Below are 27,577 nucleotides of genomic sequence, written 5' to 3'. Positions count from 1 at the left end.
TTGTAGACCAGGCTGGTCTCGAACTCACAGAGATCCGCCTGCCTCTGCCTCCCGAGTGCTGGGATTAAAGGCGTGCGCCACTATCGCCCGGCTTGTTTATGCCTTCTTTCACCTTCCCAAAGACCCCGTGTTTGCCACCCAGCCATTCAGTCTTGGTGGTGAGATAAAAAACTGGGAACCGTTTGTGTTTGGTCCAGCATTTGCCATGGACAACATGCCAGGACCTATATGCTTCAGGATGAAGTTCTCATCCTCAATTTTTCTCCATAGATGGATCTGCCGCCAGTGCCATTATGGCGTGTGAAGTCACCACCCTGGCACATGAATCCTGTAATAATCCTGTGAAAGGAAGAACCAAATCCTTTCTCTCCAGTGCTCAGAGCAAGAAAGTTTTCTGCTGTCTTTGGAACTTTGTTGATGTCGAAGAACACGGTGGGGTTGACCATGGCTGCAGCAAGCGGTGAGAGGGGACAGCGGCATCTGCAAAGCGTGAGACAAGGATAAAGGGCTGGAGAGATGGCTAAGTGGTTAAGAGCATTGGCTGCTCTTCCAAAGGTCCTGAGTTCAATTCCCAGCAACCACATGGGTGGCTCACAACCATCTGTAATGAGGTCTGGTGTCTTCACAGACAGAATATTGTATACATAATAAATAAATAAGTAAGTAAATAAATAAATAAATAAATATTGTATACATAATAAATAAATATTAAAAAAATAATAATACAGTGTTCTGTCTGCATTGAACCCAGGACCTCTGAAAGAGCAGTCAGTGCTCTTAACCTCTGAGCCATCTCTCCAGCCCGAGATAAGGTTTCTCTGTGGCTTTCAAGCCTGTCCTGGAGACCAGAGCTGGCCTCGAACTCACAGAGATCTGCCTACCTCTGCCTTCCAAGTGCTGGAATTAAAGGTGTGCGCCACCACCGCCTGGCTACTCCTTCCCCTTCTAACAAATAACAGGTAGCTTAGTTGGAGGCCCCTGACATCACAAACAAGAAACCTAGATGGCAGGGACCATGAGGCTGGAGGGAAGGGAGAAAAAGAATGGATGGTCCTGCTTTGGAAGGTTTCAAGAACCCTGGACCCAGTCAGACCTCTCTGGAACTTATAGGTGGACCCTTCGTTATGGAACCAAGTCGGAAGGCATCCTCCTGCCATCTGTTGTTAGCTCTGCCAGCTCTCTCAAGGGATCCCTGCAGCAAGTGGCCACTGATCGTCCAACTGATTGGCTTGACTGAGTTCTGTATATTCCTGAAGGACACCACGTGCCGCTCAGAACCTCCACTTGAGGGATCTGTGGATGAAGCTTTGTATCTGGGCTCTCCCTGGCTCTCCCTGTGGGCAAACTTTCCCTTCATCTCTGTGAGTGGAAAAGAATATTAAAGTACTAATTTGGTTTCCACTTCAACTGTGTATGAAGGAAAATGCAAAGTTACCTTTCTCCTTTATACAAGATACACTATTTCTCAAATAATGAGTCAAATTAGGCAGCCCACACTGGATAGGGAATTAACAACATCAGACTCCCAGGCTTTTAACTTGCCCCAGGCCTCCTCCACCTGCCAGCTGCTTGGCCCCCTGCCATGATCTCTGCATTCCAGCTAAGAAAGAGGAGAAAGACCTTTCCTTAACTAAGGGAGTTTCTTGAAGTTCCACACAGTTCTGTCCAATATCCTTGGCTGAAATATAGGATAGTGCCTATATTCAGTATAATGAGAAGCTGGAAAATGAATCCCCCTGCCCTAAGACTCTTCGGGCTTGGAGTCAGTTTCCACCGTGTCTTAGTCTTTCTTCTCTCCGCTTCCTTCCTTCCCTCTCCCTCCTCTTTCCCTCCCCACTTGCTGCTTTGAAGTTCTTTCTTTAAAAAAAATATTTATTTATTTATTATGTATACAATATTCTGTCTGTGTGTATGCCTGCAGGCCTGAAGAGGGCACCAGACCCCATTACAGATGGTTGTGAGCCACCATGGGGTTCCTGGGAATTGAACTCAGGACTTTTGGAAGAGCAGGCAATGCTCTTAATCTCTGAGCCATCTCTCCAGCCCCTGCTTTGAAGTTCTAATCCAGGGTTTCCCCGTGCCAGAAAACACTACCACAGAGCCACACCCCTAACACCAGAATGGCTTTCTTTTGTTCACAACACCTAGCAGGGTGCATTGTCACCCAGTTATAGAATTGATTTTCTAAGGCAAATAAGCCCGCAGGAAGCATCCTCAAATCTGTTACCTGTCATTTGCTATGTAGAATGACTAATATCCTTTCCTCTTCTTGGTGGTATGAGTCGAGAGGCAAAGAGTCAGAAGGAGGTGAAGTGTCCCAGCACAGAAGGAAGAGAGGAGGGTGGCTTCTGAGTGAACGCAGGAGAAATCAAACTCCAGGAAAACAGCTCTAGGAGGAGCCCACTTGGGTGTGCCCACTCTGAGAGCTATGTTCTGCTAGTATTCTTGGGTTTTGTTTTGAACATTACATTATGAATATAAATATAATGGACCCTTGTTCCCAATCTCTTCATGATTCCAAGCTGCCTTTCCAGCTTCTACCCACAGAAAAGGTCTCTCCAGTCCCTCTGGGGAGGGAGCTTCCTGTGTTTTTCTTTCCATTGCTGTCTACTTCGTTCTACTGTACTAAACTTCAGTGCTTTGGAAAGAAGGCTACACTATTGCTCAACTGGCCTTCTTCTGATTTCCAAACCGCCCCAATCGCTAGACCTGCAGCTTCTCTTTTAGGGAGGCCCATGCTACTTAGGTGAATGTACAGAATTATATGCATGATCTAAACCAAATTTGCTTTTTAGGAAACACCCACCCCAACCTCATGCTCACTTGTTTGGAGATTTGATTCATGATGATAGATAGGCCTGGACCCCCGACTTCCTCCAAGATCAATAGGTGAGGGTCTTCCGGGGATTGCCCATGAGTGAGCTGCTTCTCCATCTGAGCTGGCCCTTGCAAGGCAGCTCTGACAGAACTGACCTCACTAGGTCACAGTAGAGCACGTTATGCTAACCCTCACGGGCCGCTATGACCTGTCCTCTGGTTCTCCTCCCTGAACTTTCTCTGTCCCATTGTCACCACTCTGATCTCTTTTCTGTGTTCCTGAGGCACCCACTCAAGCCTTCCGTGTGTCTTGTTTCTCCAGCCTGACGTTATCATTTTTAGTACTGACTGACAATCTCCACTTAAATGGCCTGGATGGAGCCCCACTTTGCTTCTCTGTGCCTGAGCTCCCAGTCTCCCAATCCCTGAGCCAGTATTCGGGACCTCACTGTCCCTGAATTCCATTACTTTTGCACTCTCTGGACCTCATAACCTCACTCTTCCGGCCAGGACTCTCCTGCCCAAATGTTGAGCAGCACCAAGCAAGAAGACGCACTTAACACTGGGCTTTTCTGCCACCAGCACCCATCCCACTGTGTTTTTTGGTTCTAACCCAGAACATTGGGTTGGGAGTGGTTGACCTCGACCCAGGCTTCAAACTTGGGCGTGATGGCTCCTCCTCTGGTTTCCCAGCTGTTGCTGTCTGGCCGCAGTCTGGGCTCTCAGTTGGGCAGGGATGTGAGCCTTTTTCCTAGTCCCCCAGTACCTAGTGAAGCCCTCCTAATTTAGTTCCTCACCACTCCTTGTCTGAGCACACTTCCCTTGCCACCAGGGATTGCACAACTAATCACCTTCCCATCCCAGTCCTTTTCAGATCTTGGTGGCACTTGGCACACCTGTCTTCTCCTTGTCCTTGGCCCCTACTCTGCGCTGGTTGGTTTGCCTGACTCTCTCAGCAGTGCCCTGGCACACAGTCGCTGCGCTCTGAGCCGTCGGGGTGCAGGAGGGAGAGCCCATCCCACTAGCAGCGCTGGACTGGGTCACAGTAGGGCTTCCGGGCTCCGAGGTTGCACAATCGCTGGGAGTTTATCAAGCAGCCCAGTGGTTTTGCGCTGAAACGCGGAGCGCTGGCGATCACAGCAGTCCAAGTGTCCTTCCCTTGCGAGTCTGGAGCTCAAGGGGTGAGGGTCCCCGGTTCTGGGCCAGGAGAACCGGGGTCACATATGCTTAGCGAGAAGGCATGCACTCCGCTGTTCCTTCCACTTGCCTCAGTGGCGCGGGGATATCCCAGGACTCTCGCCCAGGTGTCTTGGATGTCACCTGAGTAGCGAGACCGCGAAGAGCGTAGCTGGGTCCTGTCCCAGGCGGTCAAAGGCCGCTTAGAAATGAAAGCGCTCGGTGAGTCAGCGCGCTGAGAGGAGGCTGGCCCGGGAGGCGCCGCCCCTGGGTGGGGACCCCAGTCACTCTCTGCCGGCCGGGATTGAGTCGCTGGCCTCGCTCACTTCCCGGGCTGGGTGGCCTGAACCCTTCAGACGGCACGCGCGGATCATGTCCTGCGGAGCTGCAGAGAGGGGACCTGAGCCCCCGGCCTTCCAGCGCCATCCAGAAGCCATCGCACCGCGCCTGGCCCACGGCTACGGGCTGCGCAGAGAGTTGCGAGACCTGGAGTTCGGCCGCTTAGCAGGTGAGGGGTGGGGGCGGGAATACACGGGGGCATGCAGGGCTGGAACCAGCGTGCGAGGGGCCCTATCTCACTTGGGGGTGCCCTTTGCACGTGATCTTAGCTAAAAGGCCAAGAAGAGATGGACTCCTCTGGAATCGAAAGTCTGGGAGAGATTGTGTGGGTGTAGCCGGCTCCGCGCTGTCCGTTCAGCAGTAACAAACTTCTTGGTACAATTGTACAACTGCTCCGTGGTGCGAGACCAGCCTGGCCTTTCATTAGGTCTCCCCACACACTTCAAATAGAGCCTTTGCCCGCCTCTATTGCTGGGAGAATACCCCATCCTAAAGACCCCATCTCAGCCAAGGTCACACAATTCATAATATTGAGCAGAGGTGTTTCTCGGATGCTCCATACATGCCAGGGGTGCGCGGGAGGCCACTATATTCAGTTTGGAAAAGTGATTCTGTGGTGGTGACCAGCGATTGCAGAGACAGCGATCAGCAGCAGACAGGTCTCTCAAGGCCACGACCCTCTCTCTATAGGGATCTCTTCTCTGTATTCTTTTTGAAACATTATTACTATTACTGTTGATATTTTAGGCTGGGTTCTGCTGGGAGGTGGTGGCGCACACCCTTAATCCCATTACTCGGGTGGCAGAGGCAGGCGGATCTCTGTGAGTTCAAGGCCAGCCTGGTCTACAAGAGCTAGTTCCAGGACAGGAACCAAAAGCTACAGAGAAACCAAATAATAATAATGATAATAATAATAATAAAAAGAAGAAGAAGAAAGAAAGAAAAGAAGGAAGAAAGAAAAAACAGGGTTCTGTGTAGTCGCGTAGTCCAGGTTGGCCTTGAATTCGTTACGTAGTCGAGGTTTGCCTTGAACTTTTGATCCTCTTTCCTCTGCTCCTGATGCTCTGGACTTAAAGGCGTGCCCCGAGCTCGCCTGGCACCAAGCCTCATTTTTCTCTCTTCTGTTGCCAGAACAATGCTCTAGATGAGCTCTGGCTTGCTGGGAAACTGGAGGAATTCGAGAAGCATGCAATTTGAGCTTTCACAGGACAAGCCACCGAACCCGTGGGTTGGACCGGGTCACACACTTTAAGATCACAGGTGGAACCTGTTGACTGAGTCGGGAATTAAGCTCAGATTAACTGCAGGTGTAGCCCGGCCTACTGCTGCAGACTGAGAACTCACCACTAGTCCTGGAACTTGACTGGGAAGGGGGTGCTTCAGCAAACTTCAGAACCTGCGGTGGAGCAGGAAGGTCACGGGCCAGGGTACACCAGTGTGTTTGATCCCTCGGGGTGCCTGTCCCTGCTGTGTGTGGCAGAACAGAATTTTACTAGTTTTGGAATAGTAACTAATTATGCTTTGGGGGTGTGGGGGAGCCGAGACCTCCTCTCTACTTTGTAGCTGGAGCCTTCCAACTTATTTCTTCCCTTTCTTCCCGTGCTTCCTCACTGCCTGGAGACAGACCTCCGTCCTTCCCTCCCTCTCCTGCCCTTACTAGGGAAATTGTCTACCAATCAGAAGTAGTCTGATATGAATACCCGCAGGTGCAGAGGGCAGCAGGCCTCTCTTTTTCTGAAGCAAATCCCAGATCCCAGGGAGTAATTATTTCGGCGACACGGGTCCCTAGTCTTCTCAAATCCTATCCGACCCTGATCTCTCACACCCTCAGCGCTTCATAAAGGTATGCACACGTCCCTCTGGCTCCTTTCCTTCAGCAAGCTGCACCCAAACTTGACATTAGCTGGTAGTAGCCACTCCTCCAGGTTGGCATTTTAACATCCATGGTGATGGTATATAGGTTGTTTAACTTTCTCTCCCTTTCTTCTTCTTCTTCTTCTTCTTCTTCTTCTTCTTCTTCTTCTTCTTCTTCTTCTTCTTCTTCTTCTTCTTCTTCTTCTTCTTCTTCTTCGATAGTCTCACTCTGCACTCAGTCCTGGAACTCACTTTGTACCCAGGCTGGCCTCAATCTTGTGACGACTTCCTGCCTCAGCCTTTCAAGTGGTAGGATTGCAGGTGAGAGTCACTATACCCAGATGGATCCTTTTTATTTATTTAGAGAATTGCCTGAATGCATTGTGGTTGAGGTAGACACGCCTCCCCCTCAGAAAGAGGGGGTGGGAGGAAAAGAGAGAGAGAGAGAGAGAGAGAGAGAGAGAGAGAGAGAGAGAGAGATCTGTTTATTGTGCTGGCCTGGAAATTTCCATGTAGACGAGGCTAGCCTTTAATCACAGAGATCATCTGCCTCTGTCTCTTGGGTGTTGGGATTAAAGATATGTACCACCACGCCTGGCTTGAAATACACTTTGTGTGTGTGCACTTGTGTGTATGGAGACAAGAGAACGTGGCAAGTGTCTTCCCCAGTCACTCTACATTATTTCTCAAGGCAGGGTTTAACATGATTAATAAAAACCCAGAGACAGAAATTGGGGTTCAATCCAAAAAACCAGAAAAGCAAAGCAGCCAAGCCACTAGAGAAGTCTTCCCTTTACTAAGGCTGGGCGGCTGCAAACTAAAACAGCCTCTCTCTCCTCCCATTGTATATTCCCTCTAGTGCTAGGATTAAGGCAAATGACTCCTTAGGACTGGGATTAAGGGTGTAGGCCACCACAACCTGGATTTATTTCTGCATTGTTATTGTGCAGCCCATAGTGGCCTTGAACTCACAGAGATCCACCTGCTTCTGTCCCCCAAATCCTGGGATTAAAGATGTGTGTCACCATTGCCTGACCTCTAGTGGCTTTATCTTTGCCTCTAGTCTTCAGGCAAGACTTATTTATCAAAATACAAATAATATACCACTACCCAGGGTCTCACTGCTGACTGTCTCTGCTGGCTGGCCAGTGATCCCCACCCCCACCCCTGCCTCCCTGCAGGTGGTCTAGGCTGGCTGGCCAGTGACCCCTGCCTCCACCTCCCTGCAGGTGTGCACTGCCACGCCCAGCTTTCTTCTGCCCATCTCAGGGATGGAACTCTGACCTCTGGTTTGAGCTGTGCTTGCTCTACCCACTGAGAAACCTTTCCATCCCTGAAGTACAACTCTGTGAACTAAACAGGTGCTTTTTCCTACCTCTGAAAACACTGGTGCTTATTCACCTTTTTCTCCATAGAAATAAGCTGGAGAGAGGTCCGGGTAGTAACACCAACCCAACGAGCTAGAATGGTCTAGCCCCCACACCTTCTTTCCCGCCCTGAAGATTTTCTGAGGGGTTGAAAATGTACCTGCTTAATTGGTGACTGTGAGCAATTAAATGTGTACACTGTAGGAGCCGAAAGGTTTTGCTTGACTAGTTGGCTAGGGGTTTCCTGGCCCTAATGAAGGGGGTATACTGAGTATCCAGCTGTGGCTGGAGCAGGTCGTCCAGCGTCAGGTGCTGACTGGCGATTAAAGGTGCATGGCCCAGAAGAAATCCTGGCCTCTCTCTCTCCTTCTTCCCCCTCTCTCAGTTCCTTCCCTCTTTCTCTTTCCCTCTCCCCCCCCACCTCTTCTCTATCTATCTCTGAATATTAATTTCTTAGAACCAGATAGCTAATGAAACAGCCAAGTATATCAAAGAAACTAAAAGTTGTTTGACTTCTCTTTTTAAAAAGATCTAAAGCTAGTTGGCTTTCGGATCAGTTGCCTGCTTTTCTTCACTCTGAAAACTGTGTTTACTGTGTTCCAGGCATCCAGCTACTGTGTCAACTATCTACTAAACCATCATTCCTCTTGCAGATGTCATAACAGGGGTCCAGAAAGGCCGGGGGGGGGGGTGAGCCAAGATTCTCTCTGGCTGGTTAACTTGGATTTGCCCCGTTGGCCTCCTAAGATCAGACCTCTGTTTCACCTAACTCAGTTGCCTTCCTTTGCAAGATTAACCGTTGAACCCCAGCCAAACAAAGCAGGATCTTCCTGAATGACTTCCTAGTTTCTTGGAAGATTCTGAGCAAGATGTACAGTGCTCCTCAGAGTCGGGGTCTCACCTCGAACTTCGCCTGAAGATCTTTCCAAGGGTTATAATTGAAAGTTAAGGATGTATTTGCGTGGATGGGCATTTTGTCTGGCATACATCTCTGTATATTACATGCAGGCTGGTGCCTGTGGAGGCCAGAAGAGGGCATCAGATTCCCTCAGACTGGAATTGTGAGCCACCGTGTGGGTGCTGGGAATTGAAGAGGAGCCAATGCTCTCACGTGAACATATTAGTACATTGACTATTGGACGTCCAAAGCCTTTCTTTCAGTCTGGTGAATTTGGATTTCACAATCTTCAGTGAATAATAAAAGAGTTATTTTTAAAAAGATGTTTTTAATTCTTTGAGAATTCTATATGATGTATTTTGATTATATTCATCCTCCACTTCTCCTCCAGCTCCTCCCAGACTTAACCTCTATCTTTTCACACCCTCCAAACTCTGTGTCCTCTATTATTATTATTATTATTATTAATATCCACTAAATTCAATTTGTGTTGACTACAACATACTTGTGGGTGTGGGACCATCTGGAACATGGTTGTCCAAGAAAGCACTTTAAATACATTGGGGAGATTAGATGATACATTTTAGTGGCATCAGATTCAAAAGATGACAAATGAGATAGAAGAATGGCCAAGCCCAAGAACTGCCATTGCAGTGCCACCCCAGGGCCAGTGGCTGTCACCCGTGTGCTTCTCCAGCAGTTGTCTGTGTTAATACATATGTGCCCCCTCTTCCTGTGAAGGGGAACCATAACATTCTCATTTTCAGACACTACTTACGTGAGGGTGTGGAGATATGACTAATAATGGTGATGGGGGGGGGCGGTGAATAAAATGTTCCAGAATTAGGTAATGTAAGCACACTACAGCCACTAAGCTGTAGCTTACAGAGGATGGATTTTTTTTTTTGTGGTATGTGGGTTATATCTTGATGAAGTTGTTGCAAACAAAAATGGACCCTGCATTATCCAAAAAAACAAAACAAAACAAAAAACCAAAAAACAAAACAAAACTAGGGCTGGAGAGATGGCTCAGAGGTTAAGAACGCTGACTGCTCTTCCAGAGGTCCTGAGTTCAACCATCTGTAATGAGATCTAGTGCCCTCTTCTGGCCTGCAGCATACATGCAGACAGAATACTGTATACATAATTAATAAATATATAAATCTTAAAAAAAAAAGTCAGGTGGTGGCAGTGCACGCCTTTAAGCCCAGCACTTGGGAGGCAGGGGCAGGCCCATCTCTGTGATCTCTGATCTACAAGAACTAGTTCCAGGACAGGCACCAAAGCTACAGAGAAACCCTGTCTCGAAAAAAAAAAAAAAAAAAACAAAACCCAAAAAAATAAAACAAAAAAACTGGTAAGTGAATTAAAAAACAAATAAATTTATTCCTATTGTATGCATTTGAAAGGTCAGAGCTCCCCTTTCCCTGGAAACACTCAGCTTCCAGAATGACCATGAAACTGTTGTGTTGTCATTGGTCACCAAAGTCTGCTGGGCACTTCCTGGCTGTGAGAGGGCTGTTTATCAGGTAAGCGCCTCAGGGCTGCGTGTGTATAGGGCTGTGTGCGTATATTAAGAAACACACATCAAGAAATTCAGGGATACCAGCTGTGTTGAAAGGTGGCTGTGGTCTACACATCTGGAGTCCCAGCTCTGGGGAGGTGGAGGCAGGAGGATTAAGAATTCAAAGGCATTCGTTGACCACATAGAGAATTTGAGGCCAGCATGAGATACGTGAAATCCTGTCTCAAAAACAAAGAAACAAACAGAGACAAAATGAAATAAAAGAATGGGTACCAGTGTATTCACACGGGTCAGATTTACATGAAGTGTGGAGAAGCACCTGCAGCTTTATTTGTAATTAATTTTTTTTCAGGAACTGTCTACCTTGACCATGCAGGAGCCACCTTGTTTCCCCAGAGCCAGCTCACAAACTTTACTAAGGATCTCATGGAAAATGTCTATGGTAAGGAATATCACACACACGCACAGATTTTAGCCAACTGCACACAGCTGATTAATCAATCAATTAATCTGTGTTTAGTTATGTTGGATTCATGGAGTACAAAGGGGTACATGGAGCAAATCAGACCCATGTCAGATAAAGGGTCAGGCCAGCACCCTGGGTCACTATGCACATATACATGTACTTGAGGTAGAAAGTTCCAGCTCAGGGACACACAGACCACTTCCAGAATGGGTTGGTTTCAGGAAGAGAATCTTAAGTTTGCAAGTGCCATGTTGGGGGCTGGAGAGATGGCTCAGAGGTTAAGAGCAATGACTGCTCTTCCAGAGGTCCTGAGTTCAATTCCCAGCAACCACATGGTGGCTCACAGCCATCTATAATGAGATCTGGTACTCTCTTCTGGCATGCAAGAATACATGGAAGGAATGTTGTATACATAATAAATAAATAAAAATAAATCTTTAAAAAAAGATGATAAAAAAAGGTGCCATGTTTGGGGTAATGTTGTATACATAATAAATAAATAAATCTTAAAAAAAGATGATTAAAAAAAAGAAAGTGCCATGTTTGGGGTAGTTAAACACTGTGGTGCAGAGGGTAGGGGAGCATGAAGAACGTTCATTCACTCATGCTATACATTCCTTGAGTCACTATGGTGTGTGGTTTGTGCTATGAAATCAGAAGAAAACATAGTTCCTTTCTTGGTGGAGACTCTGGTCCAGACCTGGAGGACAAGACCTTCATCAAACGATCTCCCCTACATGTGCTTAGCAACTGTTCAAAAGGCAATGCACAAAGGAGGCTGGCATCATGGTCACCTGAGTTTGCAGAAAGACAGTAGGGTTTGCAGTGTGCATGTTAGGAGGGTTGGGAGGGGAGCTGATGTTGGATGATGAGCCAGAATTCACTGGGACAACAGGAGACACCATGCAGGAAGCTGTAGCAGCAAAAACCAGGATCTAGGACCACAGAGGGGAGGAGAATGAAAGTCTGAATGGATAGGCTGATGGGGTAGGGCCACTCAGGCCTCTGTTGGTGATGCTGTGCTGGCCATTATTCTAGGACGCATCAGCATAGTGTGCTCAGAAGATAAACTGAAAGAGACGAACGACGCTGATATCAGTTGATCAATACACCGTTCACTGAGCACTTGTCATATCAGGTGCTGCCGAACTATGTGGCAATGTATATTGTCATGCATCCGTATGACACCCCAAGAGCCATGGGTTGTGCTATTAAGTTTATGTAGTGTAGCTGTGAGCTGTCTCCTCCAGGTAGGACATGGCCTCCATCTTGAATCAGAGGACCTTTGGTCACCTGTAAGAGTTCCTCACAGGATGGGACCCACTGATGGTCCCTTGGGGAAGGCTAATGGAAGGGCTCACAGGATTCAGTAGCATTCTCAAGATCCCCAGGGTTTATACAAAAGAAAAACAACTGATTGTGTTGGGACCATTCTGTAGTTGGTAAAGTTGCCTGTAACTCGCCCAGGGGATGTGTATCTATCATTGAGAGACCCACACTTTTGTGAGTGACCTCAGGAAACTCAACTAGTTCTCCAATCTGGTCTTGGGTGGATTTTTTCTTTTGCCTCAATGCTGTCTCTGGTGTTTGATGTCTCCCCAGGAATAGTCTCCCAATATCTTGATTTACATACGAGCAAACGGAGCCCCAGAAAGGGCAAGTAACTAACCTAATGCTACACATTCTCAAAGTTCTGGAGTTGAGGGAACAGGGCCATGGGAGCTATTTATTTCTAGGGGATTTGGTCTTCCCACCCCAAGATGCCCTTGTTCACAACGGTCCGGTTATGCTACAGGTACACACAGGGGTTTGATTCTTCACTCTGGACAGTCAGGAGCTCTTTAAATCTGAGGAAGTCCCCAGAGAAGGGGCCCCTAAGGGATTTTTATCTTGATTTTCATTTATGATTTGCAAAGAGACATGAAATCATCCTGCAACCTTGACAAAAGCCATAACTGTGGGAGAATGGTTAGCCTGAGAAATGGCAGCTTCAAGATCCAGGTGGTCCAGGTGGTCCTAAAGACCTGAGGGAAAAAGGCTGCTAGCTGGGGTAGAAAGAATGGACATGAATTCTAATATTTAGAAGGCAGCTTGACAGACACATGGTGTCTGTTTATTAGAGTAACAATTATAGGTGCCCTACCAGGGCCTATGGCATCCCTAGCCACAGGCTTTTGGTCAGGTTTACGGTTCCAGATGTGATCCCATGGCCTTGATCAGAAAGCAGCTGGCTGCCTTCATTGTAGTTACACCACTATTGCAGTGGTGGGCATAATTTTTCTCCCAGCAGCCAGCACACCTTCTGTACTATAAAAAAAGCTTAATGTTCATTCCTGTCATAGTCAGTAGTTTTTTTTCTTTTTCTTTTGTTGTTAAATAGTTGCCCACTGTGTGGGGATTATTGTACTTTGTCTATCTGTTCACAATCACTGGCCATTTCTTCTCCTTCCAGAATTTGGCTTTATGAATGGAGGTGGTATGAACACTTGTGTAGTCTATATGGATATAAGCATTTCTTCCTTTTGAGTATGGACCAGGAGTGGAATTGTTGGACCATATGTGACTTTTACGGTTTAAGTTCTTGAGAAGTGGAGGGAGAGGGCTCTGAAGGAACACAGGGAGAGACCATCTCATTATGACTTTCAAATAAAGATAATTAAAGCTTTGTCTCTGTAACCTGCCAGGCAATCCTCACAGCCAGAACATCACCAGCAAACTCACCCATGACACCGTGGAGCAGGTCCGCTACAGGTGAGCCCCAGGGATGTCTGCCTAAGATGCTACCTAGGTGAACGGGCCTTCTAGCAGAGGCCTGTGTCCCACAGACCTTCTGAGGGGGTTCAGAAAGAATTCAGCTAAAAAGCAACATATGAATGGCAATAGAGAGGAGTCCAGAAGACAGAGGGTATGCGTAAGTACAGCAGGGATGGCGGCTCTGAGTGGGGGCTGGAGTGACAGGAGTGGCCCAGGCTCCAGCTGTGTCTTCAGGAAGAAGCACCATTTTCTGGTTTTCCTTTCTCTTTCTGTTTTATAAGTCAGGTTTATGTCTTCATAATCCCATTATCATCTTGAGACAGACTGTGTGGTAGCTTGCCTCTAGCTCCCTTATAGCAGTGCTGGCCATGAACTCCTGGTCCTCCTGCCTCCGATGTCCAAGCGCTGGAACTGCAGGCATGCACTGCTGTGCTCAACTCCCCCATTATTTTCACTAGGTTTTGCATCTAGAAAGATCTTTCATTGTTCCTCACACATAGTAACTGGTTTCCGGTAAATAATATCTACAAGGTATGTTACTTAAATCAACAGAATTCAAATTATTTCAAATCTGAAAGTGATGCTAGTTTTGGATCAGGGCAGCAGTAGTAAAAGCAATGTAAAACAGACTGCTGAACTAAAGTTCACTGTGTTAGAGGCTGGAGAGGTGGCTCAGAGGTTAGAGTGCGTACTACTCTTGCAGAGGACCCAGGTTTGTTCCCAGCACCCACAAGATGCTCCTAACTGCCCATCATGAATTCCTGGGGATCTTATTCTTCTGTGTTCCAAGGGCTCCTGCACACACATGGTGCAATACATATATTCAGACCCACACATGAGAAAATAATGAATAAGTATATTTTAAAAATTCATTGTGATAGAGTAGGCAGAAGTACAAAGATGAAGGCAAAGTACAAAATATTCAGGTTATTGTAGATATAAAACTTTGTTTAGAATTATTTATTTTATTTGATGTGTACGGGTGTTTTGTCCATATATACATGTAGCATGAATTCTAATTGCTTTTAGGAATAAAAACCCAGAGTCAGCTATTAGGGTGTGAAAGCAGAAAGATCAGAGAAGCAGAGCCGCCAGCCACTAGGGCTCTTACCTCTATCAAATCCTCAAAGGGGCTAAACTTCTGTCTCCTCCCACCTTATATTCCTCTCTCTGCCCAACTGTATTTATTACCTCCTGTCTCCACCTCCCTAGTGCTGGGATTAAAGGTGTGAGCTCTGTTTTTCTTTTAGATTGGTTAAATCTCTTGTAGCCCAGGGTGGTCTTGAACTCCTGATCTTCCTGCTTCCACCTCCCGAGTGCTGGAATTAAAGGTGTGTGCTACCAGTGTCTGACCTCTATAGCTAACTGGTGGCGATCTCTGCCCTCTGATCTTCAGGCAAGTTTTTATTTGTTAGAGCACAAACAAAATATCACCACATGTATATGTATGTGCTCTATGCTCATGCCTCATGCACAGGTCAGAAGAGGGTGTTAGGACCCTTGGGACTGGGGTTGTAGATGGTTGTGAGCTACCAGGTGGGTGCTGGGAATAAACCCAGGTGTTTTGCAGAAACAAGAAATGCTTTAAAATGCTGAGTCATCTTTCCAGTCCCTTAACAGATTTAAAAAAAAATTGGAATTCATTTATTAAGAAGGTCTGATCTTGTACCTGAGTCTGCTCTGGAGATTTTTGTTGTTGTTGTTTTGTGGCTTATTTTTGAGACAGGATCTCATGTATCTTGGACTAGCTCTGAACTATCTAGGTTGCTGAGGATGTCCTGGAATTTATCATCTTTCTGCCTCAACCTCCTGCATTTTGGTATTGGCAGGATACAGTACCACTGTGGGTTTATGAAATACTTAGGAGTGAACCCAGGCCTCTTGGGTTTTAGGCAAGCTTTAGCTTCAACCCTGTGTTGTAAATTCTGCTGTGTCCAAGCAGAGATGGGACTCCAGAGGCAAGAGGTTTAAATTTGATCTTTGTAAGAATGCAAGGTTATCCTTAGCTAAATAGAAAGTTCAAGGTCAGCCTCTGCCCTGCCTCAACTAAGACGCCCTATTGAGTAGACCTAAAACACTTGGAAATACTCAGCATGGAGCAGAGGCCCCGCTGTGACACTGTGGTTCTTCCCAGGATCCTGTCCCACTTCCACACCACCCCGGAGGACTACACCGTGATCTTCACATCCGGGAGCACAGCCGCTCTCAGACTAGTGGCAGAGGCATTTCCGTGGGTGTCCCGGACCCCAGAGAACAGTGGCAGCCACTTCTGTTACCTCACTGACAACCATACCTCTGTGGTAGGAATGAGGGAGGTGGCTTCAGCCCTGAATGTCACGTCCACCCCAGTCAAGCCAGAGGACATGTGGTCACTGGAGGAAAGGGGTGCTGGAGCCTGCGATCCTGACTGTCAGCTCCCACACCTCTTCTGTTACCCAGCTCAGAGCAACTTCTCAGGCACCAGATACCCACTGGCATGGATAGAAGAGGTCAAATCTGGGCGGAAGAGCCCCGTGAGTGTGGCTGGGAGGTGGTTTGTGCTGCTCGATGCAGCCTCCTATGTCAGCACCTCTCCCTTGGATCTGTCGGCTCACCAGCCTGACTTTGTCCCCATTTCCTTCTACAAGATCTTTGGGCTTCCCACAGGCCTGGGCGCTCTGCTAGTCAGTAAGCGCGTGGCTCCCCTGCTGAGGAAAGGCTACTTCGGAGGAGGAACAGCAGCCGCCTACCTGGCAGGAGAGGACTTTTACATCCCCAGGCCGTCGGTGGCAGAAAGGTAACTTTGCCATGGCATATTCTGTGTCCTTAACAAAGGCAAGCTGGCATGAATGACCGGTAAGATTGTGCAAGCCGAGCCCAGGTCTGGAACACAGGTCAAGGGAGTTCGATGTCACCGTAGGACAGTCGGGGGCGGGGCTCAGATTTGGGAGGCAGAGACCAGCTGGAGTGTGCCATGGGTGGCTGGGTGAACTCGGCCCTGTGGGTAGCTTCTTCACCGGGGTGGAGGAGTGGATCTGCAGACGAGAGCTGTAAGAAGAAGGAGTGAAAAACCTGCAGGGAAGTAAGAGCCATGGGTGCCGGACTTTGGTCTCGGCACTGGTGAGAGATGATAGTGAGAAACAGGGATCGTAAAAGATGCGGCTCTGGACGCGTGCACAAGCAGTTCACAGCAAACTCAGTTTCCCAGCGGCTAGAGTGAACTCTGCTCCGCTCCTCGGCGAGAATTAACTAAACCCAAAGCCCAAACCTGGGAAGCAGTGTTGGTGGCAACCTCTGCAAGCCAGGCTGAGAAATTACCCAAAACACCGAAGGCAGGCTGGAGCTGCCTTCCAGTTCAGAGGTTTAGTCCATTGTAGTCATGGTGGGAAGCTTGGGCGCATGCAGGCTGACATGGTGCTGGGGAAGGAGTTGAGAGTTCTACATCCTGATCCATAGGCAGCAGGAAGTGTCAGTGACACACTGGCCAGGTTTCTGAGACCTCAAAGCCCACCTTCTAGTGACACTCCTCCTCCAAGAAAGCCATACCTAGTCCAACAAGGCCACACCTCCTAATAGCGCTACTCCTTATGGGCCTATCGGGGTCATTTTTATTCATATCACACAGCTGGCTAACTAGGGGACCTTTTGGCTTGGACAACAGTTCAAGGGGGTGGATATAGGAGCGCTGGGCTGCATCAGACCACACTCCTTTGCTTCAGATGGAGCTCTTTTAGCCAGAGCACACCTAGATGTGCAGAGAACAGACAGTATTGCTTGCCTTTTTAAGCCCACCTCTGCACGCCCTAGAGTGAGCTGGAAATGAAAAGCTCAATACACAGGTGTATCAAGGGGTGAACGGACCATGTTTCCACCTTCTAGACCTTACAGTTCAGTGCATGGCTGCTGCTGCCTGCTTTCCTTCATCTGATGTTTGTGAAAGCCTTCCCTCATCACCCTGTATAGCCTGTCCTCCTTCAGTGGTTCTCTCTCTCTCTCTCTCTCTCTCTCTCTCTCTCTCTCTCTCTGTCTGTCTCTCTCAATTGGATCACAAAACCCAGATTAGTGTCCACATTACTCAGCAACTGAGGGTGACCTTGAAGTCTTTATCCTCTTGACCACACCCTGGTCATGTAGATTTTGCTGAAGTCACCTTAGAGCTGTCCAGCATCTCTCCTCTGATGTCTCCTGCCGCTGTCCTGCTGATGTCCTGCCCCTCCTGGTACTGCGCCGGGCTTCTGTGAAGGACTGTGCAGATTCCCTTTCTCCTGCCGCTGTCCTGCTGCTGTCCTGACCCTCCTGGTGCTGCGCCGGGCTTCTGTGAAGGGCCATGCGGGTTCCCTTTCTCTGTAGAAGGCCTTTTCCCATGGAAACTCTCAGGCTGACATCTTCTGAAGTTAGACTCCTTCTGACTTCTACTTAGCCTCCACTTATACCTTCATTAGCAAAGACTCAGCTTGCCCACACTGTCTCTGTGTTTGCGCTTAACCTGCCTTGTGTCTGCAGCTTGTTTTCTCTGCCTCTGTTTGCTGAGCCTTGTTCCCTGTTTAATAGGCCGTGATGCTGTGGGAAAGGAGCCTGCTTATCAGTTCACTGCTGTGTGCTTAGCACCCGGAACAACGCCTGGGGCACAGTGACCTGTCAGAGATGAGTTAATGAAAGTGTTGATGAAGTTAATGATTATGAAGTGCAAACATAACAAACGCTTTGTCAATAAAGAAGGTTACAATCATTGTTATTAATGAGACCTTTGTATTTAACCCAAACCTGCGCTTCTGTACACTTTGGAACTGGAGACTCCTTTGTCAAGTGCCTCACAGGGACTCGCTTGACTTAATGTCTGTCAGTGGTGCCCTCTTGTGGTCAGAGTTTAGTATTTCAAGAGTTTGTGGCCAATTTTGTCCAAGTTCTTCCCGAGACGTATTTCAAGGCAGCAACTGTATTTTAGTGTCCTCTGTCACTTGCAGCCCACCGTGAAGAAGTTGTAAAGGCTGCAGAGCTAGTTAGGGCCAGAGGCAGCCAGGTGGGTTTGGCATGCAAAACTCCTCCCATGGTGAGGAGAGCCAGTTTTATAAGCCACAGAAGGGAGCTATTAACATGCCCAAATGCCCTCACCTAACACAGAATGCATGTGGATTGACAGCTTGTTCCCTACAGGTTTGAAGATGGCACCATATCATTCCTTGATATAATAGCGCTGAAACATGGATTTGATGCTCTAGAGCACCTCACAGGTCAGTGGACATACCCAAGTGGGCTTAGCTTTCGTTGCTATATCCTTAAGAGATCGCATAGGTGTGGAGGAGACAAGATCTGTAGAAGTGAGCGGCACACACTAAGTAGCTAGAGTCTCTGTGCAGTGAAGCCGGATTCTAAATGTCTTCAGGGTACTCAGGAGGGCTTGGGAGGGCTGATTTTTTTTTTTCTTTTTGCTTTTCCAGGCACAACCACATTTTAACAGAGGTCATGCCCAGAGCCAAAGATTAATAGCTGTGCGTGGTGGGGGCATGGTCCTGGGTCCCTGGGCCGGGTGAGGTCTTATCAGCTCTTGCCTGCCTGGATTTTCTCTACAGCCACAGGGGAGCTGCTGGCAAACCCATGTTGCCCCCAGATGGAGAGGATGCTCAGCAAGTGTATTCGTCAGGGTTCTCTAGAATAAAAGAACCTACAGGATGAATCGCTCTCTATGTATAGAAAGGGATTTATTAGAATGAGTTTTAGGCTGTGCTCCAGCTAATCCAACAATGGCTGGCTGTGAATGCAAAGTCCGAGAATCCAGTAGTCGCTCAGTCCACGAGGCCTGATGTCTCAGCTGGTCTTTAGTAGATGCTGGGATTCCAGAGAAGTAGGCTCTCATGCTTGTGAAGGAATGGACTGCAAACAGGCAAAGAGCAACAGCTTCCTTCTTCCGTGTCCTTACATGGGTTCCAGCAGAACCTCAAGATCTGGGTTAGAAGTGGATCGTTCTACTTCAAATTAAGCAGAAACCCCTCACTGGCATGCCCTCCATTTTTAGGTAATTCCAGATATAGTCGAGTTGACAGCTAAGAATAGCCATCGCAGAAATATTGAGAGCCTTCTCAGTCTGGCACGTGGGTACCCCAAAGGGCTAGAATTTAAACCCAGGACTTGTTAATAATGCCTGACCTCAAGTTCCTGGACACTCTTCCACCAGCTTTTGTATGATGCATGCTCTTTCCTGACAAGAGCTCTAGAGGCCAAGACACAGGCAGATGCCACTCCTCTTCCTACGGGGGTGGTCGTGAAAGCATATGACTGGAGTAGATTACATCAGGTGAGCCGGGCATCACCTGGTGTGCTATGCTCCTGGGAATTCTTTCCAGAGCTTTTAGAACTATGTGACACGACTGTTACCATTTATTGTGTGTGTGTGTGTGTGTGTGTGTGTGTGTGTGTGTGTGTGTGAGAGAGAGAGAGAGAGAGAGAGAGAGAGAGAGAGAGAGAGAGAGAGAGTTTTAGGTGTGTTCTCCCTCTCTCCCTCAGTGTCTCTTGTGTCCTTTCTGTTGCCGTGCTGTGCATTTCAGGCTAGTTAGCCTGCACCTTCTGCAGATTCTCCCGTCTCTGCCTCCCATTGCACGTCAGCAGTACAGGGGCTAGCCTGCAACCTTCTGCAGGGTCCCCAGTCTCCGCCTCCCGTCAGACTGCAACAGTGCTGGGGCTAGCCTGCAACCTTGTGCAGATTCCCAGCCTCTGCCTCCTGTCACACTGCAGAAGTTCTGGGGCTAGCCTGCAACCTTCTGCGGATTTCCCCGTCTCTGCCTCCCGTTGCACTGCAGCAGTGCTGGGATTACAGATTCATGCCACTTTTTGCAACATTCATGACTTTTTACCTGGGTTCCAGGCATCAAATTCAGACCAGCAAGCTTGTGTGTGCTCAGCAAGTGCTTTCACCCATTGGGCCATCCTGATTCTCCTCCCAATCTGTACTGTGGTCACCACAGGTCACATACAAAACATTTTTTATTATCTCAACTGAAGCTCTTGTCATTAAACAGATTCTCCCTTCTCCCTACCCACAAGTGACCCCCAATCTACTTTCTGTCTATATGAGTTGCCTGTTTCAGTCACTTTTTTTAGATATAAAAGGCATGATAATACAATATTACTCACTTTAAACACTTAGCATGTGTTCATTCATTTGGCAGCAGGTAGCCTTAATTGCTATGCATTATGTTAAAACAATTTAACCATTAAGAACAAAAAAATGAACTTAATCATTAAAGGCAAAAATGATAAAAATATTTCATACTTTTTGCCACTGGCTAACAAAGGTCTAACTAAATAATGGAATGTTGTTTAGCTATATGCATGTAACTACAAATATACATGTATATGAATTATGCTTATATGTATACAATGTGTGTAATTATATATTTAAGAGAATGTAGCAAGAATTCCTCTGGAAATATTCCATAAGAACAACAAAGACAAACTAATCCAGTGTCAACTTTGGGGCTGAAGAGATGGCTCAGTAGTTAAGAGACTGGCTTCTCTTTCAGAGGACCCAGGTTCAATCCCATATTGACTCAAAACTGTCTATAACTCCAGTTTCAGGGAATCAGACTCCCTCTTCTGGACCCAGCAGGTACTACACACAAGCCACACAGGCAAAACAAAAATAAATAAATAAAAATACATCAACTTTGTTGTAAAGACAGCTATAGTTAAAGCCACTATCTGGGGTCTGGGTTGAGTGGTTGTAATAAGCATGTCTTAGCCAGGAGTGGGTGACTTGCGTGTGAAGCCCGTGTCTCTGCTTTTGTCCCTAGGTGGTATGGAGAACATCCAGAGGCACACCTTCGCTCTGGCACAGTACACCCACTCTGCCCTGTCTTCTCTCTGCTATCCCAATGGAGCCCCTGTGGTGCGAATTTACAGTGATTCCGAGTTCAGCAGCCCTGACGTGCAGGGGCCAATCATCAATTTTAATGTATTGGATGACCGTGGGAGCATCATTGGCTACTCCCAGGTGGGATTTTGAGTCATCCTTTTTTTTTTTTTTTGAGGGAGGGTCTCACTCCAGCCCAGGCTGACCTTGCGCTCACAGCAATCCTCCTGCATCTACCTCCCAAGTGCTGAAATTACAGATGTTAGCCACCATACCTGACTCAAGTCACGAGGTCCAGCTCTTCCTAAGTTCATCACACTCATCCTTTTATACCAGGAATGTTCTTGTCTAAGCTTTCTTACTCTTGACATTTACTTAAAAGTCCCCAGAAGGAGCTGTGAGGAAGCCCAGGCTCAAACACACTTATTTGTTCCTCTGTTTGTTTATACACAGAGTCTCCTGTAGGCAGGGTTGGTGGAGAACTCACTAAATAGCCGTGGATGACTTTGAACAGACTCAGCAATCAGTTAAAGCTGGAAGATGCTGCTCATTCTTCCCAAATGCACTAGAACACATGCAGCTTTGTTACACTACAACAGATTCTATTTCCTAGCTATGCACAGTGGCACAATGCTACTCTGGAGGCTGGGGCTGGAGAATTGTTTGAGCCGGGTTTAGGACCAGTCAGCACACACCCCATAGCCTCTAGGGGGCAGCAGAGAGTGTCATGACACCTGGACTGAGCAGCAAGCTTGATTGAACCTTAAGTTGGGGAAATTAGAAACTGGACATAGATGTCATAAAGCATCCAACATGGTACTTGTGACACAGGCTGTGAGCCGAGCTGGTGTTGCCCAGGCCTCCCTAGGGCCTGCTCTGTGGTCAGACCCTGTGGTGGTGGATGTGAAGGAGCTGGCAATGGCCCCAGCCCAACTCAGAGATTCCTCTGAGGCTCCCTGGGAATACACAGGTTCCTCACTTAGACTTTGGTCTGGATTTGACATTTTCTCAAGCACACTTCTGTAATTCACTTTAATAGAATGTTGAATAAACCCGTAGATCCTGACATTGGTTGTTTCTCTCACCACGGTGATAGAAACCTGGCTAAAGCCATTTCAGGGAAGGGGTGACTTTTACTCACAGATGAAGTGACATGGTCCATCGCTGGGACTAGTGTGTGGTGGCTGGCAGCTCCACGGTGGCATGGGGATGTAACTGGGCACCTCACCTCCTCACTGCTCAGCAGAGGAAGGAAGGGCTAAATTATAACCCCAAAGACCCACAAATTAGCGGCTTACTTCTTCCAGTAAGACCCCACCGACCCAGGGTCTCACAACTTCCCAAAACACCATCAATATCTGGGGATCAAGTGTTTAAGCATGTGAGGCCCTGGGGGTATTTTTACATCTGCCACATAACAACCATGAATTTTAGAGTGAGGCCCAGACTCAGATCGCCTACCATCTTTTGTTAAGAAAGAGAGGTTCAATGCTGTTCCAGAATTCTGTTCCAGACAATCACAGCAGAACTAGACACTTCTGACATTGACCCCATGTTCCCTTTATCCCCAGGTAGACAAAATGGCCAGCCTGTTCAACATCCACCTGAGGACTGGTTGCTTCTGTAACTTGGGCGCCTGCCAGAGGCACCTGGGGCTAAGTGATGAGATGGTTAAGAAACATTTTCAGGTCAGTACAAGACCCCGTAGCCCACACAGAGTGCAGTCGGCAAGGCTGTGTGGTGGCTGGTCATTGGGGCCGGTGGAGGCGGCTGCTTCAGGCTCATCTTGCCAGCCAGGCCCATTCTGTGGGCGGCCAAAGAGGAGAGGGGCTGATAAAATAGAAAGCACTTTAATTTATTAGCTCCGTGGCAGTATTTCTTGATTAATTTTTAAAAAATATTTATTTATTTATTTATTTATTTATTATGTATACACTGTTCTGTTCTGTCTATGTGTATGCCTGAAGGCCAGAAGAGGGCACCAGACCTCATTACAGATGTTTGTGAGCCACCATGTGGTTGCTGGGAATTGAACTCAGGACCTTTGGAAGAGCAGGCAATGCTCTTAACTGCTGAGCCATCTCTCCAGCCCTCCTGATGAATTTTTTACATTGAGAGTAATTTATAAAATTGCTCTATTTGTGCGTGTGTGTGTGTGTGTATGTACATGTGCTGTAGCATGTGTGTAGCAGTTAGAAGACAACTTGTTGAAGCTGGTTATCTCTTTTCTACCACGTAGGTCCTGGAGATCAAACCTAGGTCTTCAGGCCTGGTGCCAAGTACCTTTAGCCAATGAATTGTCTCACTGGCCAGAGGTTAAAAATGCAGCTGCAGAGGACTCTTAGTGGGGGACATTCAGCTTCACACCCTTGCCTTCCTTCTTTACTTCTTCTTGGGTACAGCTTCCTAACTGAAGTTAGCCTCCCTCCAGGCTAGGTGTGGGTGAAACTTGTCCATGGCTCTAGGGTCCTATCTCTCAGAATCCTCACCCTCCCTGTTTGTCCTGCAGTGGAGGTTTTTCACTCTGGGAGCATATAGCCTATTTTGAACCATTTTACAAGAATAGCTTCTCATTATTGTGATAAAGGATCCAGTGGCATTGGCTCATCTGGGAGGAGGTACTTGCCTTGCTCATGATCTTAGGGGTTCAGTCAACAGTCACTTGGCCCCAGGCTTGGGCCGAGCATCATGGCAGTGGAGTGAGACAGAGGAGAGAAGCCCACTTGGGAACCGACTGGGCAGCAGAAAACATCTAACAAGAAAGGATCAAAGCTCTTGCTGCAGTGACCTGCTTCCTCCAGCTGGGCCCACTTCTCAGTGATTCCACAAGTTCCCAAAATAGTGCTGCCATCTGGGAACCAAGTCTCAAACATGAGTTTATGGGGGGGGGGCATTCCAATTTTATACCACAGCAAGTGGCAAAGAGTCTTATGTGCCTTGCAATAGTTGCTAATTTGAGTTTTTTTTTCTTGCCACAGAATATGGATGTGCTAGGTCCCAGTTAACTATGTATTATTATTATGTGTGTATGCATGACATACGTGTGGACACAGACGCACATTACACACGTGGAAGCTTGAGAATAGCACTGTAGAGTTAGTTCTTTCCTTCCATCTGTGCATAGATCCCGGGGTTCAAACTCAGGTCACCAGGGTTGTGCAGCAAGCCTCCTTAATCACCAAACTGTCTCTCTAGCCTCTGAACTTGATTTTACTTTAAAAAAGAGAACAGGCGGGGGCTGGAGAGATGGCTCAGTGGTTAAGAGTATTGTCTGCTCTTCCAAAGGTCCTGAGTTCAATTCCCAGCAACCACATGGTGGCTCACAACCATCTGTAATGAGGTCTGGTGCCGTCTTCTGGTGTGCGGGCATACACACAGAATATTGTATCCATAATGAATAAATAAATATTTAAAAAAAAAGCTTTACTTTAAGAGAACAGGCCAACTAAAGGGTGTGATCCTTGGTAGGTGGAGCCTGCTCCAGCGGAAGTCACATGTGGGCATGCACACTGTTCTTGTTAAGGGTTTAACACAAGGGGGACACATAGTTGGCTAGGGGAGGGGGAGGTCTGAGAGGAGTTGGGAGAGGGATGTGATTGTTATCAACATGTATTGTATGAAATTCTCAAAGAATTAATATGAGGAAAAATTTGATCTCCATATGAGAAAGAAAGGTGGTGGTGGGGGGATGAGAAAGAGATGGAGGGAGGGCGGGGAGATGGAAAAATGGAGAGAGAGAGAAGGCAGAACTGCATACATCTCTGGCTATGGCTCCGGATGGGGGTGGAAGGCTGCATCACATCTCTGTGGGTGACTGGCCTGTACTAGGGAGGTGTCCTGGGCATCTACTGTACATACTTCTCATGACCAGCGCCAGGCAGCTGGGTGGGCACGGAGTGTTCCACCTTCCCTGTTCTGGCAGGAGCAGCTAAGCTGACCTGGGCCTTCAAGGGGCCGTGGGCTGGTATTGAAGCCTTTCTCTTTCTCCTCCAAGGGCCTGCTATCAGGGATGCCGGCCTCCCACTTAGAGAGGCTGTCTGGGAGTGGCCAGTGGTATTCGGCCTTGGCCTGGGAAGACTGTGAAGTACAGCCCTTGGTGCTTCTGAAACTTCAGTCTGTCTGTTGAGCCCTCGAGGAGAATGTTCTCCATGAAGCCCTGCTGCTAGTCTCTTTAAAGTTCCTTCACATTGGCATCAGCTCCAGTTCATAGCTGATTCTGGCGTGGCCCAGGCAGTGCGTCCCTGTGTCTACAGAGTAGGAACGGTTTCTCAGGCACCCAGCAATTCTGCCTTCCTGGGTTTATTTATTTATTTTTTTCTAATTGCTGGGTTTATTTTAAAATAAATAAAATTTATTTTTTTTGTACTATTTTCCAATTTATCCGCGAAACACGAGTTTCTCCAGCTGACTGACTTATCTGGCTAATTCCAGGCTGGCCATGTCTGTGGAGATGATGTTGACATCATAGACGGACGGCCCACGGGCTCTGTGAGGGTTTCCTTTGGATACATGTCCACACTAGAAGATGCCCAGGCCTTTCTCGGGTTCATCAGAGCTATGTGCCTTCGCTCTTCTGGTGACCAGTCTGTTCCTCAAGCTAGCACCGATGATGCTGGAGCCTTATCCTCAGAGAGTGACTGTCACTCACCTCCGGAAGATGCCTGCACAGACGCTACAGTTTGCAATGACTCCTGTCCTGCTGCAAATACCGTGGACCTGGACATGTCTCTGAGCAAAGCCAGCAGCATCCAGCAGACCCTTCCAGAGGAAGCTGCAGGTATCCCGAATGGGGACCTTGGGGCCCACGTTGTCACCAACATTTACCTCTACCCCATCAAATCCTGTGCTGCATTTGAGGTAAGGGCTTCACAGAAATGGCTGCCTTGTTCCTTTCCCTGAGCACTGTTTCCCGCACTGCCCCCACTTTTGGGAGGCTGTGTACAGCACTTTCCCCCCCTTTTTGACAAGAAGTGAAAGAGCAAGTGAAGAAAAGCAGGCAAAACTCCAGACAGAAGGTTGTCCTTGGAAGAAACATTTTCCTCCTGAGTGTCTTGATAGGGTTGAGTTTTTACATCTGACACTGCTTGCGGGGACCTCCAGAGGACCCTGGATTTGTGTGCATATGGGTTCATATGTGTATGGAGGTGGGTATACATGTGTATTCATGCATGTAGAAGCCAGAGGACGATGTTAGCTGCCATTTCTTGGGTGCCCTTATGTTGCATGGTGAGGGCCTGGCTGCCTGGCTAGCTTATCCCTGAAATAACCCCATAGAAACTGTATTAATTAAATCACTATCTCTAGCCTCTTATTGGCTAACTCTCACATCTTAATTTAACCCATTTCTATTAATCTGTATATTGCCACATGGTAGGGCTTACCGGGAAAGATTCAGCATGTCTGACTCTGGTGGCTTCATGGTGGCTCTCCCTGACTCTGCTTTCTTCTTCCCAGAATTCAGTTCTGTCTTCTCCACCTACCTAAGTTCTGGCCTTTCAACTAGGCCAAGGCAGTTTCTTTATTCATTAAGCAATGAAAGCAATACACAAACAGAAGGAACTCCTACACCACCCCACCCTCACCTTGGTTTTGGAGACCAAGCCTCTCACTGGCCTGGACCTCTCTTCATAGGCTTAGTGAGTGATCAGCCGGACTCGGTCATTTTCCTGTCTCCACCTTCCCAGTGCTGGGGTTACAAGTACATGCCACCCCACCTAAGTTCTTACCCAGTGATTTCCTAGGGACCTGACTCAGTTTGCTTGCATAGCAAATCTTCACCAGCTGAGCTGCCTCTCCAGCCAAGGCCTAACTGCCTGCGACTATAGCTGGGTGGATATTCGGGCTTTTTGCTGAAGCAGGTGACATGCCTTGTTTCATTTGACCCATAAAACGGTTACATGAGAGGCATAGTAACAATATCGCTAGGTTATCATCATGGAACCCGAGAGGACCAAGGTTAAACACCGTGTCTAGACCACCTGCAAGAACTGGTACTTGGATCTGCTGATCCAGGCTCATATTCTCCCGTGATTCCTCTGCCCACCCTGTGGAAATAAACTGCTGTGGGTTATTGTGACCCACGAGTTTTGTATCGAAGGAGTCAACCAATGATGACCCCCAAATATTAGGAAAAACTGCAGTTGTAACGCTACTCCCTAAGCAACATGACCGCTATTCATGAAGCACTTGTATCATGTCAGATAATGTAGGTAACTTAGAGATGGAGCATCTTCCAGGGAGATACGCACAGGTTATATACAAACCTTATGGTTTAAGTAGAATGATTTGAACTTCCATAGACCGGGGCTATTTAGGGGATCCTGGAAGTAATCTTTTGCAGATAATGAATTATTTCACACCCCCACAAACATGTTGTTGTGGTGATCCTTGCATTGGGGGACAGGTGGCATGCCTTGGCTGCCAGCCAACTTTAGTTACCTAAAAGATGATCTTCCTTTTTTTTAAAAAAATATTTATTTATTTATTTATTATGTATACAATATTCTGTCTGTGTGTATGCCTGCAAGCCAGAAGAGGGCACCAGACCCCATTACAG

General features: G+C 47.5%; 1 protein-coding gene across 1 annotated transcript in view; it reads left to right on the top strand.

Moving 5' to 3' along the window:
- Window positions 1-4,365: 4,365 nt before the first annotated feature.
- The window catches only part of Mocos (molybdenum cofactor sulfurase), a 46,820-nt gene continuing 23,608 nt past the window's right edge, over window positions 4,366-27,577 (top strand). Inside the window, exons 1-8 of the mRNA XM_005355732.3 lie at window positions 4,366-4,501; window positions 10,329-10,418; window positions 13,127-13,193; window positions 15,331-15,972; window positions 18,330-18,406; window positions 20,963-21,162; window positions 22,593-22,709; window positions 25,453-25,878. Coding sequence (XP_005355789.1) covers window positions 4,366-4,501; window positions 10,329-10,418; window positions 13,127-13,193; window positions 15,331-15,972; window positions 18,330-18,406; window positions 20,963-21,162; window positions 22,593-22,709; window positions 25,453-25,878 — 1,755 coding nt within the window. The remainder of the gene's footprint in view (window positions 4,502-10,328; window positions 10,419-13,126; window positions 13,194-15,330; window positions 15,973-18,329; window positions 18,407-20,962; window positions 21,163-22,592; window positions 22,710-25,452; window positions 25,879-27,577) is intronic.

Source organism: Microtus ochrogaster, chromosome 18, assembly GCF_000317375.1.
Source record: "Microtus ochrogaster isolate Prairie Vole_2 chromosome 18, MicOch1.0, whole genome shotgun sequence".
Taxonomy (NCBI): Eukaryota; Metazoa; Chordata; class Mammalia; order Rodentia; family Cricetidae; genus Microtus; species Microtus ochrogaster.
This window is presented reverse-complemented; position numbering and strand designations above follow the sequence as displayed.